Source organism: Bos indicus x Bos taurus, chromosome 10 (assembly GCF_003369695.1).
Source record: "Bos indicus x Bos taurus breed Angus x Brahman F1 hybrid chromosome 10, Bos_hybrid_MaternalHap_v2.0, whole genome shotgun sequence".
Taxonomy (NCBI): Eukaryota; Metazoa; Chordata; class Mammalia; order Artiodactyla; family Bovidae; genus Bos; species Bos indicus x Bos taurus.
Window position 1 is genome coordinate 79,825,271 of NC_040085.1, and position 19,949 is coordinate 79,845,219.

Consider the following 19,949-nt stretch of genomic DNA (forward strand, 5'->3'; position numbering starts at 1 on the left):
AATTCAGGGTGTATCAGTTTTGTTTTTCAGCGATTCATTCAAGCCAAAGGAGTTCCTGTTTAGTCTTACATGAGACTGGATTATTTTCTAAATCCAATCTAGTCCTCTCTGGACAATCTTGTTATCTGGCATTTACTCTCTTCCCCTTGGCTGATATTCTCCAACGTAAATTTTTCTGCATTGAATTATTCTAAAGAATTTCCTTTCTCCGCTTTTACAATACCTGCAGGAATTGGTGAAGATTTACATTCCGTCTTCAGAATACATCATCACAGATTTGTTCCCAATTGGATTTTTTTGTTAGAACTGACTGAAGCCTATTCACTTAATTTGAGAACTGACATCTTTATACTTTTTCTTCTTTTCATTCAGAACCATGGTAAACATCTCCATTATTTCAAGTCTAATTTTATTCCACTCGGATATGATTCGCTACGGTTCTGTAGTTTCCTTCACACAGATTCTACATATTTCTTTTTAGTGTTAGTCCTACCTGCTTCACAGGTGTTTTTTTTTAATTGTTGTTGTTGCGATCGTTGCTATTGTGAATGGAACCTATTTTTTTTTTTTTTTTTCTCCATTCAAAAATGAACCCGCAGAGCGATAGGATCTCTACCACCGTTTTCAGCGATGAGACTCTATGGTTCTACGGGAACCTTCTACTCGCCCCGACATTATCCTAACCGGAAGAAAGATGGCAACCGAGAGTCGCTGAGGACTGGGCCGCTCTATCTCGCCTTTGTTCTCCGATCTGTGGCCACTGCGCAGGCGTAGTCGCGCTCGTACGGTCCCCCAACCTTCCCGGTCGCGGGCCCAGCTCGGTAGCGCCGGCGCACTGGCGCGCTCCGTTTACACGCTCCGGGGCCTGTAGGCGCCGCGAGTTCCGGCTGTCGCCGCCGCCGCCGCCGCAGCTCCTGGAGGGTCGGTTGCGACGAGTAACGGCGCCGGGACGAGCGCCGCGCCCTTCTTCTCCCGATATGTACCCGAATTGGGGCCGCTATGGCGGGAGCAGCCACTACCCGCCGCCGCCGCCGGTCCCGCCGCCGCCTCCGGTGGCGCTTCCTGAGGCCTCGCCGGGGCCCGGGTACTCGAGCTCGACGACTCCCGCCGCCCCCTCCTCCTCCGGCTTCATGAGCTTCCGCGAGCAGCACTTGGCTCAGCTCCAGCAGTTGCAGCAGATGCATCAGAAGCAGATGCAGTGCGTGCTGCAGCCCCATCACCTCCCGCCGCCCCCGCTGCCGCCCCCACCGGGGATGCCGGGGGGCGGCTACGGGGACTGGCAGCCGCCGCCGCCGCCGATGCCCCCGCCGCCAGGGCCGGCCCTCAGCTATCAGAAGCAGCAGCAGTACAAACATCAGATGCTCCACCACCAACGAGACGGGCCTCCTGGTTTGGTTCCCATGGAGCTGGATTCCCCCCCGGAGTCGCCCCCGGTGCCGCCCGGGTCCTACATGCCTCCGTCTCAGTCCTACCTGCCCCCGCCTCAGCCGCCGCCCTCGTACTACCCTCCGGCCTCATCTCAGCCCTACCTGCCCCCCGCCCAGCCGTCCCCTTCCCAGTCCCCACCGTCCCAGTCCTACCTGGCGCCCACGCCGTCCTACTCCTCCTCTTCGTCCTCCTCGCAGTCCTATATGAGCCATTCGCAGTCCTATCTGCCCTCTTCTCAGGCATCTCCTTCCCGCCCTTCCCAAGGCCATTCTAAACCCCAGCTGCTGGCTCCGCCACCGCCGTCCGCCCCTCCTGGGAATAAGACAACTGTCCAGCAAGAACCTTTGGAGAGTGGGGCCAAGAACAAGAGCGCTGAACAGCAGCAAGCTGCCCCTGAGCCAGACCCTTCTACGATGACTCCACAGGTAAGAAAGCTCCTGCCCAGAGCTGAGTCTCTTACCGAGAGGGCCCTAAATGAGCTGGCCCTGGAGGCTATACCTAGTGCTTGGCCTGATTCCCTCCCCCTCCCCCAACAATAACGAGCAAATTTACACTCCAAAGGATTTCACAAAAGTCAGGGATCTGACACACCAGCTTTATAATCCGCTAAACGTGGATTATTAGAAGAACAGTGTTTGAGGATGTTTCTAGACACCAGAGTAGTTGGGTGGATCAAGAGTTAGTTCCCAGATACATTCTTTGATTTCCTTTAACCAGCCTTTTAGGTTTTGTTGCTGTTGCAAAGGGCCTTTCTTCCCCCTCCCCCCGCACCACCACCCCCTGCACCACCACCGCCCCCCCCCCCGCGCCCACAATTGTAACTTAAAATTGTATTTGAGAGGCAGCGTAAAAAAAAAAAAAGCTTCTCAAAGGGCTGACACTTGAAATGAATATAAATCTTATGACCAGTTAGCTCCTTTAAAAGAAAGTTAAGGGCCACTAATAGCTGTCAATTTGCTGAGTTAATCTCAGCAAATGAAGGATGGAAATCTTGTTCTAATCAGGAACGTCCTGTTTATAGATATATATATGCCATACCTAGGGAAGTCTACATATATGACCTTTTTGGGAGTCTGTTGGTCATTTTCAGGAATTGACCCCATACAGCCCTTTTCTCACATCACTTAAAGGTAGTTTTAAGACATGACCAATTTGCTGCATTGCATTATTGTTACCATTTACTCCAGAGTAACAGCCTTGGAATTTGGCCAAGCTGTAAAAAAAAAAAAAAAAAAAAGTTCATGCCATCTCTCCATTCATGAGAGAGCCCTTCTCAACTTCTGTTTGAAGTGATGCTTCCATGTCAAAGATTGATAGAGTAGCAGTAATAAATGAATTCATTTCTTAGGAAAGAAGATGAAGGAGAAGAAATCATTTGTTTTGATTTCTTAAAATAGACACTTTTAGCAATTCCTAATCTACCTAGCTTCTCTAATGAAAAGAGAATCTTTTAATTTACAAGCTCAGATTTGCATATAAAAGATTTCCAAAAGATGGGTTTGAGGATGGTTTGGGTTTACAGTGGTTTGGCATTAGAAATTAAGAAAAGCATGAGGAGAAAACAGCTGAGATGCTGGGGTAAAACAGTAGAGTGAGAGATTCTGTTAGCTTACACCAAATTAGTACCAACAGGGCAGCCTGGTGGGCTGCCTTCTATGGGGTCACACAGAGTCGGACACGACTGAATCAACTTAGCAGCAGCAGCAGCATGTTATTTCCTCAGATTCCTCTGTTATAGACAGAATTTCTCCCCGTTTACCACCCCTCTCTGAAATTGCTAGGTTTTTTTCTTGTTATTGTTGTTGCCAAACATTCTCAGAGTTAGTCCAAGCCAAAATATGACATTTATATTCTCATCTCTACTAGACTTTTTCTGGCCTTTTAGAGAAACCAATGAATTGGGGGTTTTTTTGGTAGTGGTGGGGGCAAATCAAGCCAGTCCTTAGTATAAACATGAACACTGCTTTTCTGCTTTTGTACCCTTGTCTATGGTGAACATCTTCAGTGCTTTGACTATTCAGTGCCTCAAATTCTTTGATGACAGCCAGAAAGAAAGTGGTGGAAGATGAGATTTGAGAGGTGTGAATGGGTCAGAACAAGAAGGCCCGTGCTAAGCCTCTTAAGGTGTTTTTTTTTTTCTTCTTAAACCTCTGTCTAGAATTTGTCCCAACTTCCTCAACCCTCTGATATCAGGCTGTCCATGAAGCCATGCCTCAGCTTACCCATGTGGTTTGGTTCTGTTCTGTTCAGATTATAAGGCCCTTGCAGAAAGAGACTGTCTCACCATTTTTTTTTTAATTTTTATTTTTGATTGAAGTATAATTGCTTTATAATGTTGTGTTGGTTTCTGCCATACAGTAATGTGAATCAGCCATAAGGATACATATGTCCCCTCCCTGCTGAAATTCCCTCCCACCCAGCACCCCAGCCCACCCCTCTAGGTTGTTACAGAACACTGGGTTGAGCTTCCTGTGTAATAGGGTAACTCACCACTAGCTATCTGTTTTACATATGATAATGTAAGTGCTACTCTTTCAATTCGTCCCACCCTCTCCTTCCCCCTCTGTGTCCAAAAGTCTCTTCTCTATGTTCACCTTTTTATCCCCTGTAGCACCTAGGACAGTGCCTTGCAAACTGGCGGCTTTCCACAAAGATGTGTTGAATAAGATAAAAGAGTTGTCGTGTTCTAGACTTAGGATACTTTGGTTTATTAGATACTACACATTTTCTTCATGACAGTGCCAATCCGTGACAATTAACCCTTCTTAGTTGATTCATATTTTGTTTTTGGAGTATGTCATTAAAATTTTTTTTATGGTGAAAGATTTTAAATATGCACAAAAGTAGAGAAAATAGTATGATCCTCCCCCCCATTACCCATCACTCAGATTCAACAAGTATCAAGATTTTGCCATGTATGCTTTACCTAGGCCTTTATTGTAGTTCTTGCTGAAATATTTTCACATGACCCTTAGATCTCACGTCATTTCATTCCTGGACTCTTAATTAATTGATGTCTTTTTTTTTTTAAAGACTTTCTTCTAAGGTAAACATACATTATAACACCTGACAAAATTAACAGGTTTCTATGTATCATCTAATACTTGACCTATTTACATTTCCCCTATTGTCTCATCGTACTAATCAAAATAATTCCTTGTTGTTTTCCGTGTTAAAATTCCCAGCTGGACTCAATAGTGTTTTGAGGGCTTGTTGAGATCGGGCTTCAGCTGAGGCAATTTTGGGCAGGGTAATTTTGTTGCAGCGCTGTACTGTGTGTTGCGGGATGTTTAGCAGCCTCTCCCTGCTAGATGCCTTAACAGCACCTGGTTGTGAAAACCAGAAATAGTTCTAGACCTTGCCAAATGTCCTGGGGCAAAATCACTCTCCCTTAAGAACACCTGATTTAGGTCAGTCTCTATGATTCTTTTTCTGCTCCTGCCATTGATCTTGATGAAAAATCTGTGTTGGTTGTCCTAGAGAACGTCCCACGTTGTGAATTTGTCTGTTGCCTGATGGTGGTGTTTGGTTTGTTCCTCTCTCCCATGTGTTTCATAAACTAGACGTTAACCATGAAACCCTCTTAGGTTTAAGTTCACCTTTTGGCAAGGGGACTTTGTAACCTAGGGAGCGCGGTGTACCTCTTTGGCATCCCATCAGGAGGCACTGAGTACCCGATTATCCCGTAGTGGTGCCAAGATTGCTCAGGGGGTGACAGTCCGATTCCTCCCCTATAAAGCTTCCCATAAATACCATATCTAATGTTTCATTTAGTGGTTCATCGATTGATGGTCTTTGAGTAAATCATTTCTTAGTTAGAGGTCACAATGTGGTGATTTTTTTTCTGCCATTTCTTCTACATTTACCATCAGGCATGTCATAAAGAAAAACTTTATCACTCATAAACTAGGGCTATTTGATTGGAAATGCAGTTAGCATATAAAGGATAAATGCTTGATAGTCTTCCATTTAATTTCTAGTTTTCATCGTAAAGTGTTGTTGATTTAATGGAATATGATTTTTGAAGAATTAACTTTTCTCTGAGTTTAAAGGACTGGCTAACTAAAATGCATACTGGTCTTTTATTTTTTCATGAATTGTAATTTATTTTTTTATGCTCAAAACTTAAGTAAAGTTGTTGACTTTGATTAGTGTTTTTAGTCATTATTTAATATTCAAATATTTGTTAACAACTGTGTACCAGGAACTGCGCTTAGTACTGGAGCGATGAGATGGTGATCAAAATAGGCAAGGTACCTGCTCTCATTGGATTTGTTCCAATGGGAGGAAAAGACATTTAAAAAGTAATTAAGAGAAGTGTAAAGCGCTGAGGAAAAATAATATAGAAAATATCACTAGACTATGCCATAGGAATAGGAAAAGGTGAGCTTTTTTAAGTTCACCATTATAGTCACAGTACCTTGCTCAGGATCTAACACATAGTAGATGAATAATAAATATTTTTCAAATGATTGAATATAGCCGGGAGCGCTAACCTCATTGAAGTGATCTCCCTTTGCAAGTAGTATTTAAATGAAATCTGAAGAAGGGGTAGGAAATGACCAGATAGGAGTTCAAAGAATAAAGTTCAGTAAGGTTGACTGAAGGTTAAGGTGAGACTTCATCTTAAGGGTAGTAGGAAGCCATTGAAGGGTTTTATATAGGCCGTTGTGCCAGATTGGCCTGTTGAATGTTCATTCTGCTTTGGGGAGAGTGGAGTCGAGAAAAGCAAGAGTGATCTAGAGAGTGATCCAGGCAGGAGTTAACAGTGGCTTGGACTTGGATGGTGATGGAGAAGATGAAAAGAAGTGGAAAGACTGGAGAAATATTTAGGTGCTAGAATCCAATTGGAGATTGAGTAGTAGTGGAGAGGGTGGCATCGGGGATGCTTCCTGGGTTTCTGAGATAGGAAACTGGGTGGATGGTGGTTCTATATACTAACAGCCTACAGGAGAGGGAACAGCAGGTCTGGGGATGAAAGGAAAATGATGAGTTTAAGTTTTAGATTTACTGAGTTTAAGATCCTTGAGATAAAAGATTCCAAATGGAGATGTCCAGTTGGAAGTAAGGTATGGGTTTGGATTCTAGAAGCCAGATCTGAGAGATATGATGGACTTGTGAGTCATCAGCATAAAAATGATATTTGAAGGCACAGAAATGGATGAGGTCTCCTGAGGAGTGTGTATAGAGTAAGAATTAAGTTTAAAGGACATTGAGCCTAGCCCTGCAGAACCACAGTATCTAAGGGAATGACTAGGAAGAGAGGCCAAATAAGTAGATGGAAAATCAGGACAGCGAAGTGCCACAGAAGTGCGAGGAAGACTGTTTCTAGGAGAGAGTGGTCAGCTGTGTCACTGCTGAGAGGTCAAGCAAGATGAAGACCGTGTGTTATCTTTTGCATTTACTGACATGTAGATTATTGTTAACCTTGGCAGGAGCAGTTTCATAGTGACTGAAGCCATATTGCATTGATTTGAGGAATGATGGAAGGTGAGGAAATGGGGATGGTGAGTATAGACAACTCTTTCAAGAAGTTTGACTGAAGGAGAGAGAGAATGTAGGCAGGGGCTGGAGGAAGAGGAAAATAAAGGAGTTTTTGGTTTTTTCCCTAAAATGGGATGAAGATTATCTGGTGACCTTAATTCCTGGAATGGACTGTGAACTTTAAAAATACTGAAAATAAATATTTTAAGTAAATTTTTTAAATGGAAATCCATTTCATCATTTTATCGTCTCCTTTCCCTAAACCACTTGCTTTAGGAGTTGGCATTGAATATTTAGTGTTACAGGCATTTATCCTAATCAACCTGGATAGGAAAGGCAACCTTTCAGAATTAATCTTTAAAGCATCACATACATATACACATATATTCGTTCATTCATTCTCTGTCTCTCTGTTCCTCCTTCTTTATATTTCCCTACTTGGAGAATCACTCAGTACCTAGTTCCTTACTGTACTGGTAGCAAGTAGTCAGTAAGTATTTGCTGGATTAATTAGCATCTTTTTGGTAATGGTATTTGTGGTGAATACATCCTTACTTTTTAACTCCATTCAGTCTCTTTTTCAATGTGACATGTACTGTGTTTGTCCTCTACAAATGACCTAACATCCTATATGAAATGGAATTGTCTGATACAATGAGATACTTAGAAGAACTGGCTACTATTTCAGCTTCTATCAAGTCCAGGCACGTTTTTATTCATTTCTAAAATAGAGATAAAGCAGCCTTCTCTGAGATCACTGAGGACATTTCTGAATGATTTCATCATCATTCATTTGTAGAGCTTTAAAGATGTGCCAGAACCTCATCCTAGGATTGAATTAGAACTGGGTTCTGTTTATTGGGTTCATATTAAATGGAAATAGACCTGCAGTGCATGCTGTCCGTAAACCAACAAGTACTTGAGCTCCTAACAAGGTTCTTAACCTTAGACTAGGTCTAAGACAAAGATAGAAAGCATGAAAATAAGGTTGGTGCAGATTGATAAAGAATCTAGATCTGAAGAATCTTCTTATCTATAGCCACTGGCTTCTAGTTTTATGAAAGATGGTTTGCATCTTTGTATCTTTTGATAATACTTTCAAAACAACTTTGAAAAGGGAAACTTTTAACTTCTACTTGAAAGAGTTTATCAGTTTTTTAAAGCTAAAAGGCAAGCCTGTTTTTCAGTATTTTCATAGAATAATGGAAGAGAGTTGAACATGTTTTAATACCATGTTATTGTTGACTGCCATGGCAGTGTTTTGTTTTTGTTTTTTTTGATGTTGGATAGTAAAAGTAATTACATTCCAGGAGCTGATGATTATGTGTATGATAATGAAAAAGAAAAAAATCTAGTTGTGACCCAGACTTCAAGATGGAGTTAGTGAGATGGCATTTATTCTTCCTAATGGATTGCAGCAAATTTCAGGTCATAGAAATTAGTAGCCTAGAAGAGAAGTCTTTAGCTGATCAGCAGTCACTTACTGACGTTCTACTGTGTGCTCCAGCAGTGTGCTTAAGCACCAGGTAGGATATGAGAAAAGCATGAGACGTATCTCTCTGAAGAAAATTACACTCTGTGAATGAAAAAACAGATAACAAAACAGTGTGTTTAGTGAGAAAAGAATATAAGGTATGTTTGCATGTGGAAAATTAGAGAGGATATACAATAAAATAGTAACAATATAGGACATTCTGGTTATCCAAAGATAATGAATCCCAGTGAATTCAAGTAAAATGAATCTGTTTAACACAGAACCAAAAGTTTATTGTAAAAAGGGAAAAAAAGCCTTGATTTGGGACACAGTCTTGAAAAATAAAGCTCAAAAATTGTAAAGAATAGCCGAGTCTTAGAGTTTATAAAGAACAAAGTTTAGATCAGATTTCTGTACTATAATTTTTGTGACAAAATTGTATGACAACACTATACTGTCATCATTTATTTTGTTTTTGGCTATGTTGAAAAAATATTTTAGGGATTCATGCATTTTTCCAGGGACTGTTTTTCAGCCTTGGATATTCATGTCATCCTCTTTTGCAGTTCATGTTATAAGAATTCTTTTTGGTTGTTAACTGGTAATGCTTCTGCTCCATCCTCCCCTGTCGTTAATGAGTTCTGAAGTTCTCCAATATCACTTTCATAAAATCCTGCATCTTTATAATTATAATAGAAATATATGCTGTTGTTAATTATAGAAGTATATAGGGCAGTTCATTAGTGAATATTTTAGTGTTACGACGGCTTTTTTTCCCCCTTATACAACCTTGTAACCATGGGGACTTATATAACACTGGGAAAATGAAGATCCTATAGTTATTTCTGAGTGGTGAGTTTTTAAAGTTGATTTTAATTATTGTTTGTTTACTTATTTGTAGTTGAGTCTCTTTATATGAGGTATTTTATGTTTTATTAAGTTTTCAATAATACTGAATTAGTGAAATCCGAACCTTTGCTCCTAGTTGGGAAATATGGGGTTAGGTGTCTGTGGGCCTTTGGTCACATTGGTTGATTGTATCAACCAGTCAATACATAACTTTGTTTCATATGTGTTTCTGTTTAGACACCTTGTTTAATGGATACTCATGAACATTGAACTCAACAGCCAACAGCACTATAATACATGCCTGAAGGAAGCTTATCCAATGCAAATATATTTTCTCCATAAGGCACATCACAGTCTTCTTGCACTTAGGACAGTAGATAACAGTTCAGCACTGTGCTTGTTGGGGTTAGGTGTCTGTGGGCCTTTGGTCACTTTGGTTGATTGCATCAACCAGTCAGTACATAACTTTGTTTCATATGTGTTTCTGTTTAGACACCTTGTTTAATGTATACTGTTGATTCATGAACATTGAATCAACTATTCAATAAGGGGTGTGCTTTTTAAACAGAAAAATCCTCAACAAAAAGTACAGGAATATGAAAAATGTGGCTTTAAAGAGACCTTGAAAAGAACACTCATTTATAGTATAAGAGCTAAACAAAAAGGCCAAGCATGGCCATTTTCTGCTTCAGCTGGGAACATGCAGTTCAGGTAACTCAAATTTTTTGCCCATCTCTGAGTGTCCACAAGTGACTGTGAAAGTTCCCTGAGTGTTGATTTTGGAGTTAGAGATAAATTTTAGCAAATAGGCAAATTCACAAATACAGAATCCATGAATAATGAAGATAGACTGTATCTTCTAATTTTTTTCCACATTAAACTTATTATTGTAGTTTTTAGAAAGTGGAAGCACAAAATAAGCATACAGAAAATTAAATTACAGTAATATTTGGAAGACAGAGTGAAACTTTAAAAATATATAGAAAGCATTCTGAAACAGTGTATTTTCATTTATGCATATATCCCTTGGTATGGCAAGATTAATGATAACAGGGCTTCCCTGGTCGCTCAGTGGTAAAGAATCTGGCTGCCAGTGGCGGGGACACAACTTCAATCCCTGGTCTAGGTAGATCCCATATGTCATGGAACAGCTAAGCCCGTGTGCCACAGCTGTTGAGACAGTGCTCTAGAGCCCAGGAGCTGTAATTACTGAGCCTGTGTGCTTCAACTACAGGGCCTGTGCTCCACAACCAGAGAAGTCATCACAGAGAGAGGCCCATGCACTGCAACTAGAGAAAAGCCTGCTTAGCAACACAGACCCAGCATAGCCAAAAATAAATAAATAAAATGAAAAGATTAATGATACAGCAGGGGTTTAAAAGAGGGAAGGACAATGCAAAAGAGAAGACCAAGAAAGGAGGTAGGACTATTTGGTTATATTCATTAATCATGAGACCACTATGGATAAAACTGAACAAACTAAAAGGCAAGTTAAAAACAAGTAGCTGTGAATACTAGAAGGATTTACTCTGGTCGTTTTTGAGAAAGACTGCTTTCACCTCCAAAAGCATGTTTGTTTGTTTGTTTTTTTTTTAATGACAGAGAAGTATATTGAATTAATATGTATGAGTTAACTTCAGTTCAGTCGCTCAGTCGTGTCTGACTCTCTGTGACCCCCTGAACCACAGCACGCCAGGCCTCCCTGTCTATCACCAACTCCTGGAGTTTACCCACACTCACGTCCATTGAGTCGGTGATGCCATCTAACCATCTCATCCTCTGTCGTCCCCTTCTGGTTTAACTTAATTATATACATTTGGGGGGGGGGGGAATGGAAAGATCTTGTTTATTTGCCATTTTCAGTTCAGCTTTGCCTTTTATTATGTATAAGTACGTGAACACAGACACAGATGTAGCTCTCTGTCAAAGCCAAATTGCAGATATGTAGGATTGTCAACTAAAATTCTTAAAAAAAAAATGGTTTCTGTTCTAGGAACAGCAGCAGTATTGGTATCGACAGCACCTGCTTAGTTTGCAGCAGAGGACAAAAGTGCATTTGCCGGGACACAAAAAGGGTCCTGTTGTAGCAAAGGATGCAGCTGAGCCAGTGAAAGAAGAAGTTACTGTACCTGCCACCAGCCAAGTACCAGAACCCTCTGCATCTGAGGAGCCTCCATTACCACCCACTAATGAAGACGCAGCACCTCCTCTCCCACCTGAGGAGCCCCAGGTAACCATGAAATTAATTACTTGGTATTTTTAAGTTATTCAGCTTTTTTTCTGATTCATATATATAAATGTGTATGTATATATATACCTTTGTTTTAAATGGATATATTTTTTTCATTTTTAAGTGCATGTAAAATTTCTTTTGTGGAATAATCAGATGTACGCCTCAAGGGATTTAGAAAAGAACATTTTTTTCATGGTTTAAGTGAAATTGAAGAATTAGACACTCTTCTGAATTGAGTATCTCTAAGCACTAAAGGGATGCCAGGGTGGATGTTTTCATGTTGATGGCACAGGGCAATAATTTAAGAGATTCAGCTTTATTGTCAAACTGCCTGTGCTGTAGTCCAGGCACTGCTACTTACTGGTGGTGACTCTGAGCAAGTTAGTTCACCATTCTATACTTCAATATCCTCATCTAAAAAATGGGCATATTTAAATTGTAGCTTTCTTATAGAGCCATTGAAGCATTAAATGTGATAATCCTTGAAGCTTAACCTACTGGCTGGCACATGGAAAGTCCTCAGATTGGTCCAAAGGTCATTGTTCTCCCAAGAGCCTTATGTAGAAACATTAATGAAACATAATGATTACACTGTAGTCAGCTGGTGAAAAGTGACTTAACGGTGAAAAAGAGGTTTCTCATATAGTGGAAAGGACACTAACTGTGGATTACTTTCTGCTGGGGAAATGGTTATCCTATTGAGGAACAGTGAGGTGATTATTACAGCAAAGACTGTGGGATTTGTAAATTCCTTTGTGTTAGTATTCATGATCACAGGGTAAGACACTAAGATTTTAACAGAACTAAGTATTTTATCTGAAGATAGAATAGCTTTTCTCAGCCAGAGTTGCAGGGATTCTGGACTTTATGATACCATACTGCTGCTGCTGCTAAATTGCTTCAGTCGTGTCCGACTCTGTGTGACCCCATAGACTGCAGCCCACCAGGCCCCCCCATCCCTGGGATTCTCCAGGCAAGAACACCAGAGTGGGTTGCCATTTCCTTCTCTAGTGCATGAAAGTGAAAAGTGAAAGTGAAGTCGCTCAGTCGTGTCTGACTCTTCAAGACCCCATGGACTGCAGCCTACCAGGCTCCTCCGTCCATGGGATTTTCCAGGCAAGAGTACTGGAGTGGGTTGCCATTGCCTTCTCCTGATACCATACTATTATAGCATAATACTTTATTACATATTCATGTTTCTTGTTTATGACTTAGAATAAAGCTGTTTATGGTTAGAATAAAGCATACCCCCTCTTTCACCTTCAGTCTGAGGACCCGGAAGAAGATGCCAGGTTGAAGCAGTTGCAGGCTGCAGCCGCACACTGGCAGCAGCATCAGCAGCATCGAGTTGGCTTCCAGTACCAGGGAATAATGCAGAAGCACACTCAGCTCCAGCAGATCCTGCAGCAGTACCAGCAGGTTATACAACATCCGCCGCACATCCAGGTGAGAGCTTCCCTCACGGACATGTGGAAAGTTGTCCCAGATGCTTAAGGGATTTGTTTCTCATGAAAGAGATTTAAGTGTGATGAAGGAAAAGTATCAGATGTTCCCCCTGGAGTGCCCAAGTAGTTATTTGTCACATTTGTCACCTGTGGATTTTAAAAGATAACACACTACTGTCTGTGAAATAGGTAAACACTAAGGACTTAGTGCAGAGCACGGGAAATTATATTCACCAGCTCATAGTAACCTATAATGGAAAAGATTTTGAAAAAGAGAGAGTGTGTGTGTGTGTGTGTGTGTGTATACCGTGCACCTGATACACAATATCGTTAATTAACTATATTTCAGTTTAAAAAAACACAGGGAATTCCCTGGCGGTCCAGTGGTTAGGACTCTGAGCTTTCACTGCTGAGAGTGTAGATTCAATTCTGGTCAGGTAACTAGGTCCTGCAAGCTGTGCAGACTGCCCCCCCCCCCAAAAAAAAAAAAGAGAAAAGAACCAGAACTTCCTATGTTGCTTCAAGTTAACCTGTGTTTTGCCTAAAAAGTATGACAAGCAAAAATCTACTGACAAGATCAAAGCAACCACCCCAGAAAGCCTGTGCAAATACACCACAAAAGATGAAGTGACTTAGATCCTTGTATGTCTTGTATCTTTGAGGTGTAAACTTACGTCTATAACAGATCATTTTCAGTAATAATATTAAAATGATCCATATGTAATATTAAAAACTGCTGAGATATGTGTTTGCTTTAGTGATTAGTTGGGTTTTTTTAAGCATATCCTTTTATTTATTTTTTTAATTGATTTATTTTTGGCTGTGCCTGGTCTTTGTTGCTGCATAGGTTTTCTCTAGTTGCAGAGGATGGGGGCTACTCTAGCTGCAATGCATGGGCTTCTCATTGCGGTGGCTTCTCTTGTTGCCGAGCACAGGCTTTAGGCGCATGGGTTTCAGTAGCTGTGGCACATGGGCTTTGTTGTGGGCATGTGGGATCTTCCCCAACCAGGGATCAAGCTCGGGTCCCCTGCATTGGCAGGCAGATTTCTTACCCACTGCGCCACAAAGGATGTCCAGTTGATATTTTTTTTTTTTGACTCTGTGATAACTTACATAATTAAGTTAAAAGGAGAAAGGCGAATGATCATTGTTGAAGGGATTTAACAAGCATATCCTTAGCCTTCCTTAGTCTTGTGGTCCGAGTTCCTAAGGCTTTAAACACCCTTGACTCCTTGATATTTCAGCTTAAAATTACTTCCCTTCTGTGAATGTCTTAACAGTCATTTGCATCCCTCTGTTTGTAGACCATGTCCGTAGACGTGCAGCTGCGGCACTACGAGATGCAGCAGCAGCAGTTCCAACACCTCTACCAAGAATGGGAGCGGGAGTTCCAGCTGTGGGAGGAGCAGCTCCACTCCTACCCTCACAAAGATCAGCTCCAGGAGTATGAGAAGCAGTGGAAGACGTGGCAGGGACACATGAAAGCCACTCAGACCTATCTCCAGGACAAAGTCAGCGCACTTCAGAACGTGAAGAACCAGTACATGGGGAACATGTCCATGCCGCCCCCGTTTGTCCCCTATTCTCAGATGCCTCCGCCCCCGCCAACAATGCCCCCGCCGGTATTGCCACCGTCGCTGCCGCCGCCAGTGATGCCCCCAGCCCTGCCGTCAGTCCCACCACCTGGCATGCCCCCACCTGTGATGCCACCGTCTCTGCCGAGCTCTGTGCCCCCGCCAGTGATGCCTCCGTCTCTCTCTTCCACGGGGCCGCCGCCCGTCCTCCCCCCACCATCCCTGTCCTCAGCAGGGCCGCCGCCGGTGCTTCCACCACCTTCTCTGGCTTCGACCGCACCGCCCCCTGTCATGCCCCTCGCCCCACTCTCTTCGGCCACACCTCCTCCAGGCATCCCTCCCCCCGGAGTTCCCCAGGGGATGCCTCCTCCCTTGACAGCGGCCCCAGTTCCACCCGCCTCCAGCTCCCAGAACTCACAAGTTCCCGAGAAACCTCGACCAGCGCTGCTGCCCACCCCTGTGTCTTTTGGTTCAGCCCCACCCTCGGTTTACCACCCTCCACTGCAGTCAGCCCTTGGCCCATCAGACCAAGTGAATTCCAAAGCTCCTCTGAGCAAGTCTGCTCTGCCATACAGTTCGTTCTCATCTGAGCAAGGACTTGGGGAGTCCTCAGCTGCTCCATCTCAGCCACTCGCCACAGTCAAGGATATGCCAGGGAGGTCAGGTGGACTGCTTCCAGATCCTCCTAGAAGCAGTTACTTGGAAGGTCCAAGAGGCCCAAGGTAGGTCTGCCTTTTTATTTGGGGAGGGGGTGGGAAGGAGTGGGGGGTGGATGGTGGCTGTTTTGCTGCTGTAGGTTGAGTAGGCGTTTACATTCTTTTTATACTTTTATATATATTCTTGATTTACAATGCATAATGTTAGTATTATTCACTCATTAGACATGGCGTAATGAAATCTAGAAATGGCAACATACCCCCTTTCCTTGATGTCACTGCTTTTATCCTACATGTAGAGATTTTATTCCAGGATGAATGTAGTGGTTTTAAAATAATGCTTACCAATTCCTTAGTGACTTTGACTTTCAGCTTCAAAATCATTGTTTATTTATTGATCTTTTTTACTCTTTGTTGATTTGACAAATAACTGGATTGGTAACTTCTTTTTGTGAGATGATATGCTAGCTGTTAGAGATAAAAATGAATAAGTATCTAGTGAAATAGGCAGTGAAATTTAAGGGTAAACAGGACTTTTATCCATTTGTTCAGCAAATATTTATTAAGTTTCTGCTCTGTGCTTCTAGCAGTGAATATAACATAACAGATAAAATCCCTGCCCCCATGGAACTTTTATCCTTTATATTTTCCTCTCTTTAGGAGATATTTTTCTCTTGTCTGAACCACATTTTTATTTAGAAAAGCACAAAAAATATTTACCAATAGATTCTAAATTTTTTCTTTTACCTTTTAAAAGGGCTTAAATTTATTTTTCCAAATTTGTAGAAATATTTTTCCTAAAGTTGGCCTAAATGATTATTTTCTTATAGAAAAACATTTTCAGTTAGAATTTTTTCCAGTTGGAAATTGTACTGGAAATATATACTCCTTACACAAAATGTAGACAGAATAGGAAAGTATTGAAAAAAGTAAATGTCACCTAATTCTACCATCTGGAGATAATTTTTAAAACATATGTTATAAAAAATTGAGTCGTACTAAGTAATATTTCGTAACTTGATTTTTCACTTATCAGTATTGATTAGTTTTCCCATCTCTGTTGATGGATCTACATTACCTAAATTAAATATTTGAAAACAAAATATGTCTTTTATTTATTCCCCAAGTTTATATTCAGAAAACAAAACTCCATACAAAAATGAAAGCTAGTTAGAGGCAATTGACATGAATTCCTCTGAGTACCAGAACTCTTCTCAGAAGCGTTACATATATTATCCCATGGAGTCTTCTTGATAGATTGTGAACTTGACAGGTTTATCCCTACATTTACGCTTTATAAACTAGGGGTGGAGAGGATTGGGTATCTTGCTCAGGATCATAAAGTGGGGGAGGTGAACCTGCATGCAACAGTAGGGGCTGAGATTAGAGGGTCCCAAGAGCAAGAGCGCTAGTTAAGCACTGTGTTTAATGCTGTGATTCAGTGATGTTCATCCTGTCAGTGATTAGAAGTGCATTTGTAGTCTTGGCTTATTTGGCACGTGTTTCATCTTGATTTGAATTCCTGTTTAACTCCTGGATTGAGAGCATTACCTTTTAGATCTGGTAGCTGACGTGCTGTGTGACATTCTTGTAACCTATGTTGTTCCTATACAGCATAGGTTTCCTGCTCCCTTTCTTTCTGGCATAATAATGTTTTCTCTCTTCTGCCTACCAAAATCTTGATTTTGTAAATTTAGGACCTATTTTAAGTTTTTTCTTGCCTTAAGGTACAGTTAATAATTTCAGCGCTAGGAGTATCTTAGCAATTAAACAGTGCAGTTTTCCCTCTTTAGCAACTCACCTTGGTGTTGCGTTTTAGTTTGTCATCCTGGGTCTTGCACATGTTACCTAATTTGTTCTTCTCCATCATCTTATGAAGTAAATGGGTAAAGGGAGCTGAGATTCGGAGAGGTTACAGATAAATTGCCCTGGATGTCATAGCAAATAAATGGTTGAGGTGGGGTTAGAATCCAAGGCTTTCTGATCCACTCTTAAGTCCTTTGCTCTTCCTGTGACAAGCAGTTGATGATGTTCAGCATTGCCACTGCAGTAAGCAGCACTGCCCTATACAGTTTTCTAGAAACTTTATTTGTTACATTGAGTATTAATATGTTGCCTTGACTTCTACACGTTGATTCTAGATCTGCCTGTGTGGTGCAGTACATAATGAATTATCCTGTTCTTCAGTGTGTACCTACCATTGTTTAAAGACCATCCTCTTGTCTCCGTCCACCGGCCTTAACCGTTCTGCCCTGCCATCACATAAGCTGAAGTTCTGTTCTTTTCACACTAACATGGGTTCTAGCCTTCTCCTGCTATAATGTTCATGGTGCCTAGCTTTCTCCTGCTTTATTGTTGATGGTCCTTTGAAGAGCTTTTGGTTTGTCAGTCTGCTTCAGAATGAACACTTAGATGGAGCAGACCATAGGACTGTTACTAACTTTGACACAAAGAATGTACTTTTATAGCTGAACATACTGCTTTTTATGGGGGGGGTGGGTGGCTTCAGTCAACATGGTGTTGACTCGTGTTGAGCGTAACGTCAGTTTGGCCTCCTAGGTCTTTTTCATCTTACTGTTATTCTTACTATTTCATCTTTCTGTTATTAAACATCTTACTGTTTCATCTTACTGTTCTCTCTCACCCTGAACTTGTACAGTTTTTGGTCTTTTTACTTTTCTTTTTCTAAGACTTTATATTTTATCTAGTTAGGTTTGGGCCTGCATTCCAGTCTGCTGAAATCTTGGTGAATGGAGGTTACATTGCTTTTAGGTATGAGATACCCTTTCCCAGCTTTTTTCCACCTGCAGCTTTGATAAGAATGGCATTTTTTGTCCCTGAATTAGATGCTGCTCGCATTTTTTACCTTAATCCTGCTAACAGTTTTCTGAAAAATCTGGATTTAGACTGCTTTCAAAAAACTGAAGGTTTACAAGAACTCAAGTAACATAACTGCATTATATGTAAATAGCATACCACATTGTTGAGATTCTGAGGCAACTTTTTGAAACTGTATATGTGTGTATGTATCATTGAATTCACCAAGTCTTGTAGAAGACTACCCCTGCTCCAGTAAATTGTCATGTTAGTGAATGTTGGTTTCCAAGAGTCTTTTAGTTTCAGTAATAAAGCTTTTTTATTGAAGAGTAACATACAGAGATATACACAATCATAAGTGTATACCTTAGTAAATTTTCATGAATAGCTAGGCCTATGTTGCTGCTGCTGCTGCTAAGTTGCTTCAGTCGTGTCCGACTCTGTGCGACCCCATAGATGGCAGCCCACCAGGCTCCCCCGTCCCTGGGATTCTCCAGGCAAGAACACTGGAGCAGGTTGCCATTTCCTTCTCCAATGCATGAAAGTGAAAAGTGAAAGTGAAGTCGCTCAGTCGTGTCCAGCTCTGTGTGACCCCATAGACGGCAGCCCACTAGGCTCCTCCATCCATGGGATTTTCCAGGCAAGAGTATTGGAGTAGGGTGCCATTGCCTTCTCCGAGGCCCATGTTATCACTACTCAAATCAAGAAATAGAAATTAATAGTGTCTGATGCAGTCTCAAAAACGACAGAATGATCTCTGTTTGTTTCCAAGGCAAATCATTCAATATCACAGTAATCCAAGTCTATGCCTCAACCAGTAATGCTGAAGAAGCTGAAGTTGAATAGTTCTATGAAGACCTACAAGACCTTCTAGAACTAACACCCAAAAAAGATGTCCTTTTCATTATAGGGGACTGGAATGCAAAAGTAGGAAGTCAAGAAACACCTGGAGTAACAGGCAAGTTTGGCCTTGGAGTAAAGAATGAAGCAGGGCAAAGGCTAATAGAGTTTTGCCAAGAGAATGCACTGGTCATAGCAAACACTTCTTCCAACAACACAAGAGAAGACTCTACACCTGGACATCACCAGATGGTCAATACTGAAATCAGATTGATTGTATTGTTTGCAGCCAAAGATGGAGAAGCTGTATACAGTCAGCAAAAACAAGAGCTGACTGTGGCTCAGACCATGAACTCCTTATTGCCAAATTCAGACTGAAATTGAAGAAAGTAGGGAAAACCACCAGATCATTCAGGTATGACCTAAATCAAATCCCTTACGATTATACAGTGGAGTGAGAAAGAGATTCAAGGGATTAGATCTGATAGAGTGTCTGAAGGACTATGGATAGAGGTCTGTGACACTGTACAGAAGACAGGGATCAAGACCATCCCCAAGAAAAAGAAATGCCCAAAAGCAAAATGGCTGTCTGAGGAGGCCTTACAAATAGCTGTGAAGAGAAGAGAAAAAGCAAAGGAGAAAAGGAAAGCTATACCCCTTTGAATGCAAGTTCCAAAGAATAGCAAGGAGAGATAAGAAAGCCTTCCTCAGTGATCAGTGCAGAGAAATAAAGGAAAACAATAGAATGGGAAAGACTAGAGATCTCTTCAAGAAAATTCAGAAGACAAAGATCATGGCATCTGGTCCCATCACCTCATGGGAAATAGATGGAGAAACAGTGGAAACAGTGTCAGACTTTATTTTTCTGGGCTCCAAAATCACTGCAGATGGTGACTGCAGCCATGAAATTAAAAGACGCTTACTCCTTGGAGGAAAAGTTATGACCAACCTAGGTAGCATATTCAAAAGCAGAGACATTACTTTACCAACAAAGGTCCATCTAGTAAAGGCTATGGTTTTTCCAGTGGTCGTGTATGGATGTGAGAGTTGGACTGTGAAGAAAGCAGAGCGCCGAAGAATTGATGCTTTTGAACTGTGGTGTTGGAGAAGACTCTTGAGAGTCCCTTGGACTGCAAGGAGATCCAACCA

The 19,949-nt window shown here is 41.5% G+C and overlaps 1 protein-coding gene across 2 annotated transcripts in view; it reads left to right on the forward strand.

The window, feature by feature from the left end:
• Positions 1 to 757: 757 nt before the first annotated feature.
• YLPM1 (YLP motif containing 1) overlaps positions 758 to 19,949 on the forward strand; it is a 64,377-nt gene continuing 45,185 nt past the window's right edge. Inside the window, exons 1-4 of one of the 2 annotated variants that reach the window (XR_003512836.1) lie at positions 758 to 1,853; positions 11,229 to 11,465; positions 12,735 to 12,914; positions 14,218 to 15,209. Coding sequence is in view for 1 of the 2 variants with exons in the window: in XM_027552438.1 (XP_027408239.1) it covers positions 978 to 1,853; positions 11,229 to 11,465; positions 12,735 to 12,914; positions 14,218 to 15,209 (2,285 nt within the window). In the remaining variant the exon portion in view is untranslated. The remainder of the gene's footprint in view (positions 1,854 to 11,228; positions 11,466 to 12,734; positions 12,915 to 14,217; positions 15,210 to 19,949) is intronic. The other variant, XM_027552438.1, reaches the window with a different exon arrangement.